Below are 19,707 nucleotides of genomic sequence, written 5' to 3'. Positions count from 1 at the left end.
ACTCTCGACACCCAGTGAGCAGACCGGCCAATGGGGAGCGAAGGCTCTACAGCTACCACTTCCTGTTGCAAAAAAATGCTTCCTGTTGAAGTGATCAGCCAGAGGGAAGTTCCTGTCTGCGGGCAGCAGAAGCATTACTTCAGAGGACTCGCATGCATGTATAAATATGAGCACTACGTGCGATCGAAAGCCACATTGTTGCACAGAAACATCTGAAAACAGAAAGCAAAGATGTTTGCAGAGCCATTTGAGAGCTCAATGCCATTTGCAGAGTCTCCTAACTCTCCTGTTATTTGATACTCAATGACGTAACCCATAAAAGCCATTTGGATCTGGAAGAAAAGCTAATTTTTGGCTTGATGGATTCCAAACTGTCCTGTAGCATTTACCACATTAATAGGTCAAATAGCGCGGTTTACTCACCCTTGAAGATGCTTTTTCTGGTATTTAGTATGCATGCGTTGACGTGAAGGCCAAATATGCGCTCAAACAAAGCAGTACAGTTGTGGGAGGGGGATTACGAAAGAGAGTAACTCCGGTGAAAAGGTGCACGAAACCGGTCCGACGTGTTGATCAACGACAACAGGTGCCAAACATCTCTGTTTACATCATGCAAATCGAAACGGAGACAATAACATGCAGCTTTAAAAAGAAAGGATTGCAAAATTACAGTTTACATTGAGTCACTGTCCATGAATTTGCTTTTAATAGAGTTTAAGGCAAAACCTAGACAAAACTATTTGCTGCTGGGTGAGGTGCCTCGGTAGGTGACAATTAAAGCCAGCGAACTATTTCACAGTTGGAAGTTTGGTAGAAGAAACTGGGACTAGGGTTGCAAAGTGAAACATTCCAGAAACTTTTGGAAAGTTTCCAGTAGGAATGCACCGAAATTAAAATTCTTGGCCGAAACCAAACAAAATGAAACACTGGGCCAAAGGCGGAATACGAACACGTTTAATTTTTTTCTTTGCGTTTTATTCCCGCATGTATTTTGCCATTTTTTTCACCATTGCATAAATTAAATAGCTTTTTACGGTTTTGTCTTGCTTTTCAAAGAAAAAATCAATTACAAAAACAACGATTTAAAAATATTTATTTAACACTGAATATTGTTTAACATTCTAGCAGACATTATACCAACAAAGCACAATTTAACGTAAAATTAAAAATATTTTGTGGCCATTTTTACATTTAGTCATTTAGCAGACGCTTTTATCCAAAGCGACTTACAAATGAGGACGATAGAAGCAATCAAAATCAACAAAAGAGCAATGATATGCAAGTACTACAACAAGTCTCAGTTAGCTTAACAGCAGTATTTTTGAGACCCCCTTCTTGAATCAGGCATGTGATGGACACTTTGAGCAGCAAATCAGCATATCAGAATGATTTCTGAAAGGCCCTGTGACACTGAAGACTGGAGTAATGATCCTAAAAAATTCAACTTTGATCACAGCAATCAATTACATTTTACTATACATTCACATACAAAACAGTTGTTTATTTCACAATACAGAATACATGCAATTCGTGCATGTATTAGAAAACATAACATTCTGCAGTTTATTTACTAATTGTTTAAGGCCATTTTACGATTTCGATTGCAATCACCATATTGTAACCAGCAGCAACCACCCTTCCTCTTCTCTTTGAAGACATGCGATGCAGTACTAAACTAAACTCGCTGTCGGTGCTTGTAAAGATTTTTGCGTCTTTCTCCGACACTTTTAAATGCTTCCACACTGCCAACATGTTTGCAGCATTACAAAGAGTGCACGCCTCTCACTATACACTGGTTGCTATTTGATCGCGTCAACAAAAATGTCATTGTTCGGTACAATTTATTCTGTCTTTTTGCTTAGCTTTTTTTTCTCCGCTATTTTCAGCCAAATAATTTAGGTTGCCGAACATTCAGTGCATCCCTAGTTAGAAATGGGACATCAGCTGATGTACCCGTCAAATAGTCAAGTGGTCAAAATAACCAAAAGAATCACTATTCAGACACGTGGAAAGCTGGACAAGAAGGAACTTTGCATTGACTCACATATGGAAACATAATAATAAAAAAATATTATATAATTAAGAATAATAAAAGGAATATTGCGTCCTTTCTTAAAAATCAGCACCAATTGAAAGTCTCGGAAGATGGATGAGACAAATCAACTTCATCAGACCATAAAAGGAAGAGAAACCTCAGGGAGATCTGACTCCTATCATTGAAAACGTCTGGATTGAGGCTCGTTCTGGTCGCAGTGTTCAATTGACCAGTTTCACAGGCTGCTTCTCACCACAAGTGCAGAGAGGCGGGGAATATTTTGTAACGAAGCCTGAAGACGCGTCTGCCAAAGGACAATGACTGTGCTGACTGCGGAGAAATGACTTCTAGTTTTCAGAAACAACCAACACTGAGGCAAGCGTCAACACAAAACTTGACATCTTTCATCTCTTTCGGGACTTGCTACACAAGCGAACTTTATTCTGATAAAGGGGGCTGAGATAAGAAATGACACCAAAGAATTTCTAATGACATCATGTGTACAGGAAACTTCTGAAGTACTGAGAAGAGATGTGAATCTCAGAAGCCGAGTGGGTTGGTTTTGTCTGACTGAGAACTTCAAAAACAGCACTTGTATGCAAGAGTGAAATCTCGAGAAGAATGACTTGACAGGAATCTTTAGATGCTAACCCTCAAGCTGTGAAAATATCCCAACATCCACCCTAACCGTTCTCCAAATGCGCTCTTGAGTCTCGAAAGTTAGTTTTTCCCAGCACAAGGGTTACCACTACCATAAACCGCCATGAGATCAGAGTTGGGGAAGGGTTTCTGCTGATATTTTGCAAAATAACAGAATGTGCCTGAAACAACAAGAACTGCATGAGACACGACCCCTGAGAAAGGCCTCCAGATGTAGGTTAGCCAGTACTGCAACATGAGCTATGCAAGTACAGCAAGTTGTGATCCCGGGTTTCAAGCACAGGCTTGTGGGAAAGCACTATGTAAATAACTGATCTAAAGAGCTACAGTTTACAGTGAAGACTGAGAGATCTGTAGATAAGCTGTCATTATGATTGTTACGAAGCAGTGTTTAAAGTAGAGAGCTCTTCCAGACCCTACAATTCCAACCAAAGAGCCATTTTGTAGAAGCAAGCCTCCAAGGATTAAAAAAAAAAAAAAAGAATGTATAATGCTCAAATAATGATACTACACAAACACCCAATCAACTGTAGGGTTCTTATATAACATGAATATTTTTTGGGGTTGACAAGTTCTAAGGTTGACAACTGCAAACCGCAGTCCTATCAACGGACTTCCTTAATTTTAACCATCTCAGTAACTACAACAAAACCTGTGAAAGGTTTTAAAACTCTAGAGACTTGAGCTTAGAATCTGTACAGCATGAAATATCAGAGCAATTTGGCATTATGAGAAACAGTTTTCACCTATCCCATATCCCAGTAAGTCCTCCAACATATCCACTGATCCTGAATTCAATTATTCTAAGCTTGCCTTGCGAATGTTTAAAGCAGAGTGCTTTTCCAGACCCTACAATTCCAACCAAAAAGCTTATCTGTAGAAGTAAGTCTCCAAGGAATCAAAGTCATACACAAAAATAATGCATAATGCTCAAAAAAGATAGAATACTGTGCAGACATCCAGCATTGACAATCAAATTGTAGGGTTCTTACAAATCATTACCATTTTTGGGGGTAGACATGTGAACCCATCAGTTAACTTCCTTTACCTTCACCCTTTCAATACACTAAAACAAAGCATCGCAAAGGTTTCGAAACTCTAGAGACTCAAGCTCAGAACTTCTCCAAGATGATGTTGGTACTTTCCTATGTCCCAGTAAGTCCCTGAACGAATCTACTATTCCCGAATTTGCTTGCAAACGAATGTAACCAAACCAAGTTTGCATCAAGGTGGTGGTGATGATCTTACCTCCAGCACAGGTCCAGCACCCAAGATGGTTCGTTCCACGCCGCTTGCATAACCCTTCTGGCTGAGAGCCGTCAAGCAGTGAATGAGGAAGTTAGTGCTTTGAGTTTTGCCTGATCCGCTCTCTCCTGAGATAACGATACACTGGTTGACATGCTTGCGCAACATGGCGTAGTAGGCTACATCAGCAATGGCGAAAATATGAGGTTCCAGCTTGCCCAACTGGTGGTTCTCGTACATTTTGACGTATTTGGGGTTGTAAATGGGTAAGAACTTAAAGGGATTGATGGCAATGAGGATGCTGCCAGCGTATGTATAAATTTTATTCTTCTGAAAACGAATGCGGAGGTTATCCAAGATGCTGTCCTCACTGAGGACCGGAAGGTTGCAGAGGTCCTCGAAGTCCTCCTGCTGGGGTGGGAGGAAGCCCCGAGCAACCAGTCGCTTGGACTCCTGTTCGTTCCCCACGGCGGGCAGGTGCACGTAGCGGATGGAGCCATCGTGGTTGCGCTCCTGGAGGAGGAAGTAAAATCCCTCTTTCTGAGAATGTTGTTCTTGGGCTTTTCTCGGCCAGAGAAGGACCCTGTGCACCGGAAGGTCGGTTGATTCAAGCACCCACTCCTCCCCGCCGCACTCCTTCACCTCGGCCAGGACGTAGAGCTTGCTGGCGTCCAGTCCAAGGGTCGCTGCCGCATCCCGTATGACGCTAGCTGCGGTGGCCTCCTTGGTGACTCTGAGTGTACAGCACGATGCCGTCTCCAGAGAGAGTCGGGGGTATATCTGAAGTTCGTAGGCCTTTCCATCTTGGCTAGTCGTCCCATCGCCATCTTTGACACTCATTCTGACTCAGGACGAGCCCCTTCAGCATTACGCACTGCCTTCACAACCACCATCTAGCACCTAGAAAAGAGGACGCAAAGAATTAAGACTGAAACTGCAACACGTAAAACCTGATTTTGCAAAGTATGAGTTTATAAAACATAGGGGCCTACAGATTACAGTAAAATACTGTACAGACTGGCAAAGAATTAGGCCTGCAACTAACTTGAGTAATAAACTGATAACTTCTTCCATTAATCACTCTTTTTTTTAGTGGGAATCACTCTATTTAGCAAAATACTTACTTTACTTCGAGTTTATAGAACATACAAATAAGAATATTACAGTAAATTATGTACAGACTGCCAAAGAACTTGGCATGCAGTCGGCGCTGATAGCCTTGTGGGCAGCGCGGTGACATACAGTGTTGTTGTGCTACAGGCGACCCGAGTTCGAATCCCACCTCAAGGACCTTTCACGATCCCGCCCCTCTCTCTCTCTTTCACTTCACTTCCTGTCAGTTCTGATCTGTCCTATCATAATAAAGGTGAAAATGCCAAAAATAAATCTAAAAAAAGAACTAGGCATGCAACTATATACTTTTTTTATAACCATTTCTTACTATGTGTCAGTAAGTTGTTGTTATTTTAGCATGTGTGTTTGGCTCAGTGTTATTTTTTTAGGATTACTGATAAACTAATGTAGTTTGATTTGTATTAGTTATCTATTTTAGTTTTAGTTACAGTTGTAGTAATGTTGTCATTTTATTAGTTTTTTTATTATGTCTATATAGGTTTTTTAAGTTTTAGTTTTATTTGAGTTATTTCAGTACTTCAACATACAAAATGGAAATGAAATAATATATATATATATAAATACATTCAATATATATATATATGTACATGTATATGTGTGTGGCTGTACATACACACATGTAGTTGTTTTTTGGTGTTTGGCTTAGTGTTATGTTAGAATCATTATTATACTCATACCTTTTGTTCTTTTAATATTTTGAATTGTTTTTAGCTTCATTTTTTTGTTTTCATTTAAATGTTTAGTTTTGAAATGTTGTTGTATGCATTTGTCATTTTAATTTAATTTATTTTATTTTCTTAAATGTGTATATATATAGTATTTATAGAGTTTTAGCTTTTAGTTTTAATTACTTTTTCTTATTTGTAAGTCGCTTTGGATAAAAGCGTCTGCTAAATGACTAAAAGTAAATGTAAAGTAAAAAGTAACTAATATGAGTGATTAATCAATAATCACTGTTTTACAAAATACCCACTTTGCTTTAAGTTTATAAAACATACAGACAGGAATATTACTGTAAAATAAGGTACAGACCAGCAAAGAATTAGGACTGCAACTAACATGAGTGATTAATCGATTATTTCTTCAATTAATCACTATTTTGCAAATACTCACTTTAATTTAAAACATACAAATAGGAATATTACATTAAAATAAGGTACAGACTGGCATAAAAACACCTCTGAATCACATTAAACGCTAGCCTAGACACATGAAACAATACGTTAATTGCCTTCTTTAAAGATTTTAAAACAAACCTCCCCCCAATTTCTTTGGATAACTCATCATCAAAAGTCACTCTGTGCCATTTTATGAATGCATTTTTGATCCTAGCCCAGATTTTCAGCACTGCAAACTGACATTTACTGACAAAGGTTGTCCTTGACAGCACATAGAACCAACCATCCAATAATGACATATGTCAACAACCATTTTCATTGATTTTATTTATTAGGTTTTACAGTCCTACATTCCATACTGGCCTACTTTGTTTCTTACTATTAACCTTTCACTTTTTGTTTTGGAACAAGTCCCAGTCAGTCTCATTCATCTCAATTAGATCAATCATTTGTAAACAAGAACTTCAGGATTTAATTAAAAAAAACGAGATAAGGTGCCATTACTGGTGCTCTTTGGATGAACCTATCGCCCCTACCCTTTATTTCTCAGGCCTGCAGCTCCCCATCTGACCTTATTATTTGCGGCGTCTGACTCAGAATAAACAGCTCCTTTATTTAATCTGCCTAAAGCATGTCCCTGCAATAAACTCTGATCACGAGTGGCAATTGCATCTGTGTAGCTACATCTCGCCGGAAACTGTGGTCACGGTTAGAGTCAGCGTGCTGCCGTGAATCTGCCGTGAATAGACAGCACATCTCTATAAATATACAGTACAAAGCCACAGCTGCTACATCATAGGTGTCAATATCGACATGGCAACTGCATCCCAGCATAGCAACATAAGAGTTAGAAAGCACTATAGTCACACATGGTTTACGGTCATTCCATAGACAAAAATTTGCATAAAAGTTTTTACTATAAAACAAGACAAAAAAAATATCTTTAAAAGAATATACATTTACTCAAGTAATAAATGCAAATGATTAAGTATATAAAACAAGATTTTAAAATAAAAATAAGAAAAACGCTTAAAGGGGTCATATGATGCGATTTCAATTTTTCCTTTCTCTTTGGAGTGTTACAAGCTCTTGGTGCATAAAGAAGATCTGTAAAGTTGCAAAGACTAAAGTCTCAAATCCAAAGAGATATTCTTTATAAAAGTTAAGAGTCAGCCACACCTACCTAAAACGGCTCGTTCTAACACGCCCCCACATACCTACATCACTGTGTGGGAAGATTTGCATAACGCCGCCCAAATGTTCACGCAAAGAAAGAAGGCGTAACTTTTATTCTCGCTGTAGTATTGTTGCCGCCGCCGCCGCCATGTCGTGAAGACGCTGTGTGATTCGTTGTGAAAGCGAAACTACTTTGTTTGGCCTTCCAAAAGAGGACGATATCCGCTTCGTCATGCCTGGAGCTGATCCGTGCTGGTTGCTGAGGAAATACAACAACTTCGCGCTGTCGATCGCCGGATCGGCTTTCACCGTGGACGAAGCGGAGTCCAGCCCGGGGTCGTCACATGTGGTTGCCGCAGGCATCACAATATGGTAAGGGACGTAACATTTCCGTCACACGCTTGAGGAATTCGGCCAATCACAATGCACTGGATAGCTGGCCAATCAGAGCACACCTCGCTTTTTCAGACTGATGAGCTTTGTAAAAATCGACGCGTTTCAGAAAGGCGGGGCATAGAGAAACAATAATGTACAGTATGTGGAATAACTTTATAGGAACACAATAATGTGTTTTTTGAACCTTAAACCGCATAAACACATTTCATTACACCAAATACACAAAATAATGTTCTTTTTAGCAGCATCATATGACCCCTTTAAGAAAATACTGCTTTGCAGTTAGTAAGGAAAGAGGAAATAACTAAACTCCGCAAACAACAAAGTTGCTCAACATGCAAACAGAGTGAATCATTTTGCACACGGCACTTATAATACTGGCCTTTGGTTATAATTTCATAATGCTTTTGAAGTGTACATCATAACATGAAGGTATAATGATAATCCAATATTCCAAACAATCCCTTCAATGACTGTTTTCCATCATTAAAATATTTCCATCACATAAATAATCTAGTAACATCAAAATGACTTTAAAATGTACTTTCTTAATGCACACTCCAAATTAAAATTCAACTGTGTCGGTCATTTTAATAAAAGATCATACGCTTTCACGTTCCAGTCAATTTCCTATGGAAATGCAAATCAAAAATCCCCAAAAAAACAACAACTATATTTTATAAAATAGGCCTAGCAGGAAAAATTTCAGCAAAAACATCAGTAAAAAAAAAAATACTAGCTGAATTTGCTGGTAAACATGAATGCATAACTGTAAGCCGAAAAGTGTGCAAAATGAACAGTGGAAGTGTTTAAACTTTTCCAGCCTGGTTGCTCAGATGGGTGAAAGTAGGCCATCCTCCTAACTTGGCTGTTGACCATAACCAGAATCAATAAAACTCCAAGGCATGCATAAAGTCAGTGACCACAGAAACAGCATCATCATTACGGCTCATTTTGAACTGGCCTGAAATAGACCAGCCAGGTTAACTCTTCTCTTCTCCATGAAGAACTCAAGACTGGGGGATAAAACACATGAAACGCCACTGGGGGAAAGAATAGAGTTCAATTTCTCACTAACAGACACCTCATGTTTCAGAGTAAGTCGAACATTCCTGAGATAGAAGTAAAGGATTGTCAGCCTGGCAAATTTTTAACAGAGTTTGAAGAATTAGAAAAAACATGCATCTAAAAAACAAATAGTGAGATGCTTTGCTAATCTGCTACTTACATAAGGAGCATTCTAACTGAAATGGAACCTATTTGGAACATTCTACAAAGGCAACAACACTGACACAAATAGCGCTCCACATCTGATTCCAATAGAGTATAATATTAGGATGTTGCTAAGCTAATGCCACAATACTCTTTAAAAAAAATCACAAATATATACAGAACACCTAAACATTAGGTAAAACAGCCAACTTTTAATGATAATCAAATATGTTTAAATATACTTTTCTGTAATTGATACTTTTGTCTGCCAACTTAGCTGGAATTTTCCACAATGCAAAAAAAACAAACAAAAAATTTAAGTATCTTTGTCTTGTTTTTCAGCCAAAATATCTAAGAATCCTTAAAAAGATAAATTACTTCTTTTTTTTTTTTTTTTTCATTTTTCATATTCAACTTTTTCATTTCCTTTTTATAGATATATGTCTGTATTGAAGTAAAAAGATAAATTTCTTCTTTTTTTTTTTTTTTTTTTCATTTTTCATATTCAACTTTTTCATTTCCTTTTTATAGATATATGTCTGTATTGAAGGTAAAAAGACTTTTATGCCTTTGTCGGCAGTCATAGCTAAAATTTTCCACACAGGAATACAATACATAATTCGTAATAAGTATATATCTAAGTATCGTTTTTAAAAAATTGAGAAGCAACACTGCATAGATATTAATAATTGTTATCAGACAATGTAGCTTTATTACTTCAAGTGTATTTTGTATGGAAGATTATCATCACCACAGAATAAATAAATAAATAAAAATGCCAATTTTTTTACAGATTTTTAATCGCGCAATTCTTAGAAGAAAAGGCCAAATTGCGAGATTTGGACTTGCAAGAAAGAAAAAAAAAAAACAAGCTTGTTGCAACCACGTAATAAAAAAAAAAAAGAATAAATAAAGATAATTGCGCATTTTTTTTTTTCGCAATTCTGACGTTTCCCCCTCACATTTATTTCTATATCTCATAACTCGAAGTTCTTTTGCAAATCTTATATCTTGAGTTTATACCTCGCAGTTTACATAATTAAAAAAAAAAAGACTTTTATCTCACAATTTCGCAATTCTGAGGAAAAATGGCAAAACTGAGAGGGAACAAAAAGTAAGAATTATGAGAGAAAAAGTCTCTTTTTTTAATATGTGGTGGGAATACGCTTCCCTAATTTTGTTTTACTACACTGGCAGATTTTTTCACTTTTATACAACAGTTCGTTCTGGTTCTCAAATCTGATTGGTTGAGCACAAAAGAGGGTTTTATTAGGCACTCCGTTGTTTCTTGTTTAATTACACACATGTTCCGTCGAACTGTTGTATAAACGCAATATCACTCGAGTACTCGAGCGATACCGGCTCTATATCAGCGGCTGTGATTTCCTCCGGCCTCGTGCCTCTGGCCTAATCAAAGCCATGCTGATATAGAGCCGGTATCGCTCGAGTACGAGAGTGATATTGCTCATATAAACAAGCTCAAAATAATCTGATGAACACAAAATACACATATGCACATATGACTTAATTTCTTATGCAGTGTTGCTTCTAAAGTAAATGTACTTCATCTCATATATTTGAGATATTTTAACTAGAAAACAAGTAAAAAAAAGAGCAAAACTTCTTTCAAAAGCAATCAGGAGTTCATGTTTAACAGTGAAATGAGTTTGTTGCAATGCATTCAAACTACGTTTTATAACAAATCGGAGACTTTGTTCTCATTTTCAGCTAAATGACTTGAATTCATTAGCAAAGTCATCAGTGAACCATAAAAACCTCGCCTAAAACCGTTACTTCATTTCAAAAGATCACCAGGATCGTCCCTCGCAACGGTTTTCTCCGAGGAAGCTCAACTGACTGGCACCGAAACAAACATTTTGGCCTCTTTTGTGATTTCTGAGTCTCCTCAAGAGCCAGATCCTCATGTTTCTCTGCCGGGGCCTCCTTCAACACTTCCCTCAGATAGAGACACATGCGAGTTGGCCGAGCTCCCGGGGGAGAGAAGAGAAGAAAAAAACCATGAGGTAAATCAGTCACAGGTTCTTTATGGAGCACAGATGCAGCTGGAGACGTCATGAATGAAAGGCCCGTTGAAGTGGAATGTGCGGCTGAAACAGAAACAGGGCTTTTGTTTTAATATCACCTCCATTTAGGAACCAAGTCTTTTAGAAGACGCGTGGGCAGAGGAGAGACAAACTTCCACGGGATTCCCTACGGACGACACCTCCATCGGTCTGGTGGACGTTTCCTGCAGTTTTAGGCCTACGCTGAATGCTTTTCAATCAGACTGAATATGCAAAAGTCACGAAACCTCCCACAGGTGTCTAGATATGACTCTTCAACGCAAGTCTGTGGGATTTTTCGCCTGTTTTGTCTGTAGCACGAACAATGCAGTAATAACTACATTTACATTATGCAGTTTGCAGATGCTTGTATTCAAAGCGACCTGCAACTTACCACATTTTCCGGAAAATAGTTGTTTTTGAGCATCTGAAACGTGCCGCGACTTAAAGGAATAGTTGACGTAAACATGAAAGTTTGCTGAAAATGTGCTCGCCTCCAGGTCATGCAATATTAAGATGAGTTTGTTTCTTCATCAGATTTGGAGAAATGTAGCATTCCATCGCGTACTCAGCAATGGAGCCTCTGCAGTGAATGGGTGCCGTCAGAATGAGAGTCCAAACAGCTGATAAAAACATCACAATAATCCTCAAGTAATCCACACCACTCCAGTCCATTAGTTAACTTCTTGAGAAGAGAAAAGCCGCGTTTGTAAGAAACGAATCCACCATTAAAACGTTTTTAATTTCAAAACACCTCTTCTGGCTAAAATATGACTCCATAATGATGCTTCCTCCTATGAAAAAGTGACCTCGTCTAAATCAGGAGAGAAATCTGCACAGATCAAACACCGTTTACAAGCCAAAACAGCTCTAAACTAATATATGGGTTCATTTTGAAGAAAGAGCACAACAGGAGATGGACTTTATCACTGGAGGAAGAATTATTATGGATCATCGAAGCAACGGTTTGAAGTTAAAAACATCTTGATGATGGATTTGTTTCAGCTTTTGTCTTCTCCAGATGTTAATTGATGGACTGGAGTGGTGTGGATTACTTGTGGATTATTGTGGTGTTTTTATCAGCTGTTTGGACTCTCGTTCTGACGGCACCCATTCACTGCAGAGCATCCACTGGTGAGTACGCGATGGAATGCTACATTTCTCCAAATCTGATGAAGAAACAAACTCTACAGTAGTCAACATTTTAAGTGGATCAAAACCTTTCATCAAAGTTGTCCTAAAACCAAAATGCGTTCTCGTCTTAGGACAACTTTGATGAACTTTTTGATCCACTTCAAATGTTGACTACTGTACATCTAGGATGGCCTGAGGGTGAGCACATTTTGGGGCAAATTGTCATTTTTGGGTGAACTATTCCTTTAAGAATTAAAGATCTAAAAGCCCATTTTAGCTCAGCTAATGCTTCAGTTTCACAAAAGCAAGCTTGTATAAAGTAAAAGGGCCCTCCAACTCCTGTGAGAATTCAGATCTCAATAAAACATCGGCAGTGGTTTCCACAACGAGACGCGATCTCAACGGCCCAGACCTCCTGCAGCGGCACATGTGCTCCAGATTTAGTTTCACCATCCTATTACAGTTCATCACTGGAACAAGCACCCACCGTAGACCCAAAAAACCCTACAAACTCAAAGCACAAAAACATATCCAGAAAGTGGATACAAAGATGCAAATCACTCTTCAATGCAGTCCACACAACAGACTAGAGTTTTGTGTTACTTGATATAAAGTTGCACACACTTATAAAATAAAAATGACCAATGCTGAGATTTCCTAAACAAAAAACAATTTTCTTTATTTTTTTTTTAAATTGTGCACTTGAATCTCAATAACAAAAGTCCAGGTCTTATTTCATCCATAAATTAAAAGAATAAAATTAAATAAAAAAAATAAAAAATAAAGCCTTTTTAAAGACCTTCTTCGCATGGTGAAATGATAAAACGCAAAATTACATGTATTTACATGTACATATTTATATTTACATAATTTATATTATATATAAATATATTCAATATATAAACAACCTTTTTTCTTAAATATATACATGCATGTGTGTGTGCGTGTTTATATATAAATAATAAATTTACACAGTACACACACATTATATAAACAAATACTTTTATTTTGGAAGCGATTAATCACGATTAATCATTTGACGGCACTAATTGTATTTTTTTAATATCACCATGTATTGATTTTTTTTTTTTTTTTTATGTATCAACAAACGATTCAACACAACAAATACTACTATTACTTTATATATTGCAAAACACAACAATAGAACAAAATGAATGCTAATTTTGAACCACTTGCAGGAACAAATAAAATTTCTTTTTTTTGTTTGCTTGCTTGTTTTTAAAAAAAATTCCCCACACACTTAAACCGTCTTCCATTGCTCAGCCAAAACAGATAAAATGACACACATTAACTTTAAACTACAAACCGCTCTGGAAAAAAAATAAATCTCATTGTTGATCTTTCTTTTGAGCTTTAAATCACACAAAATGACTCTTTGTGTTGAGTCGTAGCGTTAGCTGCTCTAATCTAGTGGCTGTTTTGAATTTTATCGAATCGGCCGACATGCGCTCTGTGCCATTTGCATGCAAACGGTTTTCCTGGACATGCCAGAGAAAACACGGGCCTCCTAAACGCTCCGGGGCAGAATCTTTGCATACAATCATGACAAAAAACATGCAGATTGTTAGCGACCAGCAGCCAGATATACAGGCCCCATATGAACCACGTGGCGTCAGACCAGGATAACCTTACGTTTCCAACCTCAAAGGTCACCGCTGTCCAAGGGGAATTGCTAATTATGATCCAAAGAAAGCAGAACGTGCATCTTAAATGCAAAACCATGGAGGAGCATTGGGTTTTGGTGCATCTGAGTCTTAAATCTGCAGAAAAACATGAGTATATTCATGCATTTTGCAGCTAAATGCTCAATCAAACAGGTCAACGCTGTTTTCAACCACCAATTAGCTTATAAAAAGTCGTCAAACAGAAGCCAGAGCTGCATCATGTCATCCGCTCCGCTCTGAAAACATCTTGAAGACATTAACTGCTCCTCCTAAATCTCCCGATATTACGGCTCCAGACTCCGTTTGGCTCTTTAAGTGCTTTCCAATCACTGAATGTTTCTGTTGGTCCGGCGCTCGCAGTCATTACACGAGCTCTGGGATTAGCTGGCATATCCAAAAGGAATGTCACGTCAGCCTCGCCTCGCCTCCATGACTTACTTTTGCCCTGTGCGGCGTTCGGCATGAGAAAGCAACAAAAGATGACCAAAAACACTCTCTTTTTCCGCTGTTGTTGAGGGTTGATGCTTTCTCTTGACTGATTAATGAACGATTATACTGGAAAAACAAAAACAGATTTTGCATGCACTGCCGTCCCAATGTTTGGGGTTGGAAACATTTTTAATGCTTTTAAAAGAAGCCTCTTCTGCTCACCAAGGCTGCATTTATTTGATATAACAAAGAGTGAAAAATTTAAGGGGGTCTGAATACTTTCCGTACCCACTGTATGTTAAAATGTAATTTATTCCTGTGATTCAAAGCTGAATTTTCAGCATCATTACTCCAGTCTTCAGTGTCACATGATCCTTCAGAAATCATTCTAATATGCTGATCTGCTGCTCAAGAAACATTTCTGATTATTATCAATGTTGAAAACAGTTGTGTTGCCAAATAGTTTTGTGAAAGCTGTGATACTGTTTATTTTTTCAGGATTCCTTGATGAATAGAAAGTTCTAAAGAGCGACATTTACTTGAAATAGAAATTATTCGCAAACTCAGAAATGTCTTTACTGTCACTTTTGATCAATTTAATGTATCCTTGCTAAATAAAAGTATTTTTTTTAAACATACAGACTGATAGATGAAAAGTAGATTTTTTTTATATTCAAAAAAAGTTTTGAAAATTAACATATGTGATGTCGTGAACAAAAAGTCCAGGTCTTATTTTATCCCAAAAACAATTTTTTTTGTACTATTTTAGTACCATATATGTATGTAGGTATTTATTTATTTATTCATTCATTTTTTTATGCATGCATTTTGACATTACATTCAAGATTACTGCACACATTTTTAAAAATGTATTATCATTATGCAAAACATTTTTTTTTATTATATTTATTTGATATTTATTTCAATTTTAAATTTATTTGGATGCAATCAAATAAATACTACCATGATGAAAATGGGTAAATGTAATTTGCAAAATAACAATAACAATAAATAAACAAATAAATAACTTATTTTAATAATAACAGTTTTAATTATGGGAGGAAGAAATGTGCATAACTGTCATGAAAATAATGTCACATTAAAAAAAAAATCCCCTTTTTATTTAGGTGAAATACGGCCGTTCACACATGCGATCATCGTGTGCATCCATGGCCCATTTCTCAAGCTTAAACCTCCTGTGGCGTATTTAGATCAGATAAAGAGGAGAATGGCGCAATGTTTGCCCATTCACTAAACAAACGGCGTCGCGAATCAAGCAAAAGTCAACAGAGCGGCGCTCCAAAAACCTTGCAGCTGCGCGGCTCTGCTTAATGAGCTCAGCTCAGTGCGCCTGGCGATGGAGGACGGAGGATGGAGGGGGCGTTTTATGAAGTCCCTGGCACTCAACTGCTCCATCCATTTTCCACTCCAGTCCAGACAGGCCACTTCCGGCATGAGATCAATGGACGAGAGGGTGGACGGACATCAAAACCACACCATTACCAACCCGCTGCCAGTAGCACGACTGGAGACTCCCATCCATCTCCAGGACACACGTTAAACAATAAACGCACCGTTATTCATGACTTAAACACCCCAAAATCAGGCTAACATTGTTTAGAAGGGGTTAATGCTAAAACAGCAACCGAATGTGTGTCAGACTCAGACCTGACTCGTTTCTTCGTGCGCTCTATAATTACGGTTATGTATAAACTTGGATGGAGTGCGCACATTGGAAGCGGAGAAACTGCCAGCGAGCACATCCAAGCGCTTTTCACTCCGCTTTAACAATTTCCATCCGCTCCTACCGCGCGTGCGTCATCCCGAGTCCGCACCGCAAACTCTGGTCGGTTCGCTTGATGCTTTCAAAGCGCCTTTTATCTTTCCCCTCACACACCCATAATGCATTGCTGTCAGGCCACTTTGGGGCACCTTCTAGATTAAAAGCCTGTCTTTACCGCAGCGAAACAGATGAGTGACCGGATCACGGTGGATGTTTCAGTAAATTAGGGAAGCATTCCGCTGCCATCTGCAAATCTTGCAGATTTTCGAGAGGAAGGCAGCTTCTGTGAACCTCATGTAGGGGAAAACGGATCTAATTCTTGCCATCTGCTCGTCAATACTCATTAGTGGACGAATATGAAACCAATGGCTTCATGTTCATCCATCACAGAAGAAAATCTAGAACTAGGCCTAATATAAGGCTGGGAGTATCCACTGAATATTCACAAAGTTTGGTTGCAATAAAAAAGCAACATCATTAATATTGTGATTATTTAATGCACATTTATTTGATAAATATGTTGTAGACGTTCTGCAATCCTTATCTCACAACTACAGAAAGGAAAAATGGTTTTAATAGCATCTCTTTAATCTTTAGTAACAAAGCATTGCATTAGATTTAATGTTTTGGTATTTGAGTAACTGCACCTCCAAAGTGGATTGGTTCAAAATGTACAAAGTTAATGCAGAAAAAAATGGTTCGTTTATATGCAAAAAAAGCATTATTAAAAAAAATGCCTTTAAGGTTTATTTTTGCAAGGACTGTTTGTTTGAAATGACGATTTTTCTGGTCGAGGACAAAAACAACAGCGAAAAAAATAAAATAAACATTTATATATTTCAAATATTGTTGAAGGCCGAAAAAAGATTGTGATTTTTTTTAAACAACATCGTAAAAGTTTAAGTAAAATTAGATGTTGAAAACAACACTACATTTGTTATATTAGTGCACATAAATAAATTAAATATAGTTTTATTTAATAAAAAATAAATAGATAAATATAAAGTGTTTGAGGACCAAAAACAACGTATTTAAGCCAGATCCGAGCAAACATTACTTTTGAGATTCATCTCAACTATCATAAAAAGCTGTGAAACATTGTGATATTTGTAAAGCTATTGCCCAGCCCTACTTCCAGGTCTCTCATTCAGTGGTTCCCATTCAGTTGTACGTCAGTGCACATATGGTGCAACAAAAAAAGCTTTGTGGGCCTCCCTCTCAACTTCACAATAACGCTTCAAAATAGAGACTGAAAAAAAGAACGAGTGAGAAAGAGTAAATAGGGTAGGGACACCCAACCATCTAACACTCCTGGCAACCTGAATTTCCTATGACTACGTCTGCATTCATCAGCGACTATCAACTTCCTGTTCACGTCTCCTAGTCACTGAAGAGTTTCTCAATGTGAACCCATCCCCTCTATTATACTGTTCACTGTCATCTCACATAAAGAACACTAATGCCAACATGAAACTCCCATGTGATGCATTTCTCTTAATGTGTAGTTAGGAGATCATCTTGAATTGACCAAATATTATCAGAAATTACCATGAAGATGAACATTTTTCTTTGGAGTGACATACACTGATGAATTGTTCGCAGTAAGACCAGGAACGTGGATTGAAAAAGCAGATTTTGGTTACATGTTGATGTTAAAAGGTTGTTCAATTCAAAAACGTTTCAGTTTTCTCATGCTGCATTCACAACCAAAAATAACTGTGAAAAACATTAAACACTAACACATGACACGTCAAAATTAATTCTCTCGCTTCCTGTCAAGTTTCTTGTTCTTGATGAAGGTGGGGTTTTTCCATGGCTGTTGAGCACCGACAGTAGAGGACAGAAGTCAGTCAAGAGTTGGAAAAAACGGCCAATCCTAAAGTCCAGAAAAGCGGTGGCCACCATCCCATTGGTTTTTCCAAAGACAATAATGAGTTACAGGGCTGTGCATTGTGTTTTTACTTTATGATGCTAATATGTGAACACTTAAAGCTTTATGTGACCATAAACTGCATTACCAACATATCCCATTGTATTATGCCAACACAATGCAACAAGTAGGAGGTTCAACCTTAAATCCCGACGGCGTTTATATCACTTCAATTAATTTACCGAGCGCAGATTGTGTACAGATCATAAATCATAGACAACTATGAAACCAGAAGCACAGATGTAGAATTAACAATCAGAACAAGGCGGGAAATGAAAGATGAAAAGTTACATTGTAGCCGGATACATTCGAAGATTCTAACAAAAGCTCAAACCGGGAAGTTCGTTTTGAGAGCTTTCGCCGCGAACGGATCTTTTATCTTTTGTTAACGCGACTTCGAGTTAGCTTCTAGCTAAACCGCTATTTTTCCGAGATACTATTGAAGTATTTTAGATTAGAAATGTTGTTTGGTGGTTTGAAACAAAAGCCTTTTGACTTCCAGCCACCCGGAAAGGTTCTGTTCGCCGCCGCCGCGAAGCTGAAAACGACTCGAATAAATGAAATAATAAAAACAGCCGTCAAACTTACCGTGGTGTGTGTATGTTGTGCCGAATGAAGCGTCTCATTTTAATAAGTTAATAAATGTGGCAGCTGGTCGATTGTCTCCGTGTGTTTGTGCAAACGTGTATGCGGCTCCGCCTCTTCATCAAATAGATCGTCTCTTCATCAAACTCATCCAGACAGGTTTATTTCCACCCCTGAGGCCACTTTAAAAACACAACACACAGATATGAGTCCGGAGAGAACACACGGACATGGTGAATGCGATCTGTGGGCTTTGTGCTGGAGATCTCTACAACCACACCGTGAGGAAAACTGGTCTCGTGCGAACAGATGCTGAACAGCGACGCCCTGCGGATGGAAAAAGAACTGCAGCCGCAGGGTTGCCGTTCCTTAAAGGACTAGTTCACCCAAAATTGAAAAATTTGCTGAAAAATGTATACTCATCCCCAGATCATCCAAGATGTAGATAAGTTTGTTTCTTCATGGAGATCTGGAGAAATGTAGCATTCCATCACTTGTGAATGGGTGCCGTCAGAATGAGAGTCCAAACAGCTGATCAAAACATCACAGTAATTCTACAAGTAATCCACACCACTCCAGTCCATCAGTTAACATCTTGTGACGTGAAAAAATTGTAAAGTTTGTGTTTGTAATAAAAAAATTAATCATTAAGGTGCTTTTTTCAAGTTAAAACATGAGTCATTCTATCCATAAAATTGCTTTCCCCATGCAGTGAAGCGAAAGATGTCCAAAACAGCTCTGTTAAGATAACATAAGATGGACTATTTCACTGTAGGAAGCGTTATTATGGATTATGGACTCATATTTTGACCAGAAGGGTTGGTTTAAAGTTAAAAACACCTCAATAACGGATTTGTTTCTCACAAACATGCAGGTTTTGTCTTCACAAGAGATGAATTGATGAACTGGAGTGGTGTGGATTACTTTGATGTTTTATCAGCTGTTTGGACTCTTATTCTGACGGCACCCATTCACTGCAGAGGATCCATTGGTGAGCAAGTGATTTAATGTTACATTTCTCCACATCTGATGAAGAAACAAACTCATCTTCATCTTGGATGGCCTGAGGGTCAGTACATTTTCTTTCCTGTTTCCGGTTTCATTAATGTTACTTATTTTACT

General features: G+C 37.9%; 1 protein-coding gene across 1 annotated transcript in view; it reads right to left on the bottom strand.

Moving 5' to 3' along the window:
- Window positions 1-18,876, bottom strand: part of LOC107702620 (unconventional myosin-IXb-like) — a 55,579-nt gene extending 36,703 nt beyond the window's left edge. The window contains exons 1-2 of the mRNA XM_016504989.1: window positions 18,589-18,876; window positions 3,944-4,840 (exon numbers count right to left, since the gene is read on the bottom strand). Coding sequence (XP_016360475.1) covers window positions 3,944-4,780 — 837 coding nt within the window. The 5' untranslated portion in view covers window positions 4,781-4,840; window positions 18,589-18,876. The remainder of the gene's footprint in view (window positions 1-3,943; window positions 4,841-18,588) is intronic.
- Window positions 18,877-19,707: the final 831 nt, after the last annotated feature.

Source organism: Sinocyclocheilus anshuiensis, unplaced genomic scaffold (genome assembly GCF_001515605.1).
Source record: "Sinocyclocheilus anshuiensis isolate Anshui unplaced genomic scaffold, SAMN03320099.WGS_v1.1 scaffold802, whole genome shotgun sequence".
Lineage (NCBI taxonomy): Eukaryota > Metazoa > Chordata > Actinopteri > Cypriniformes > Cyprinidae > Sinocyclocheilus > Sinocyclocheilus anshuiensis.
This window is presented reverse-complemented; position numbering and strand designations above follow the sequence as displayed.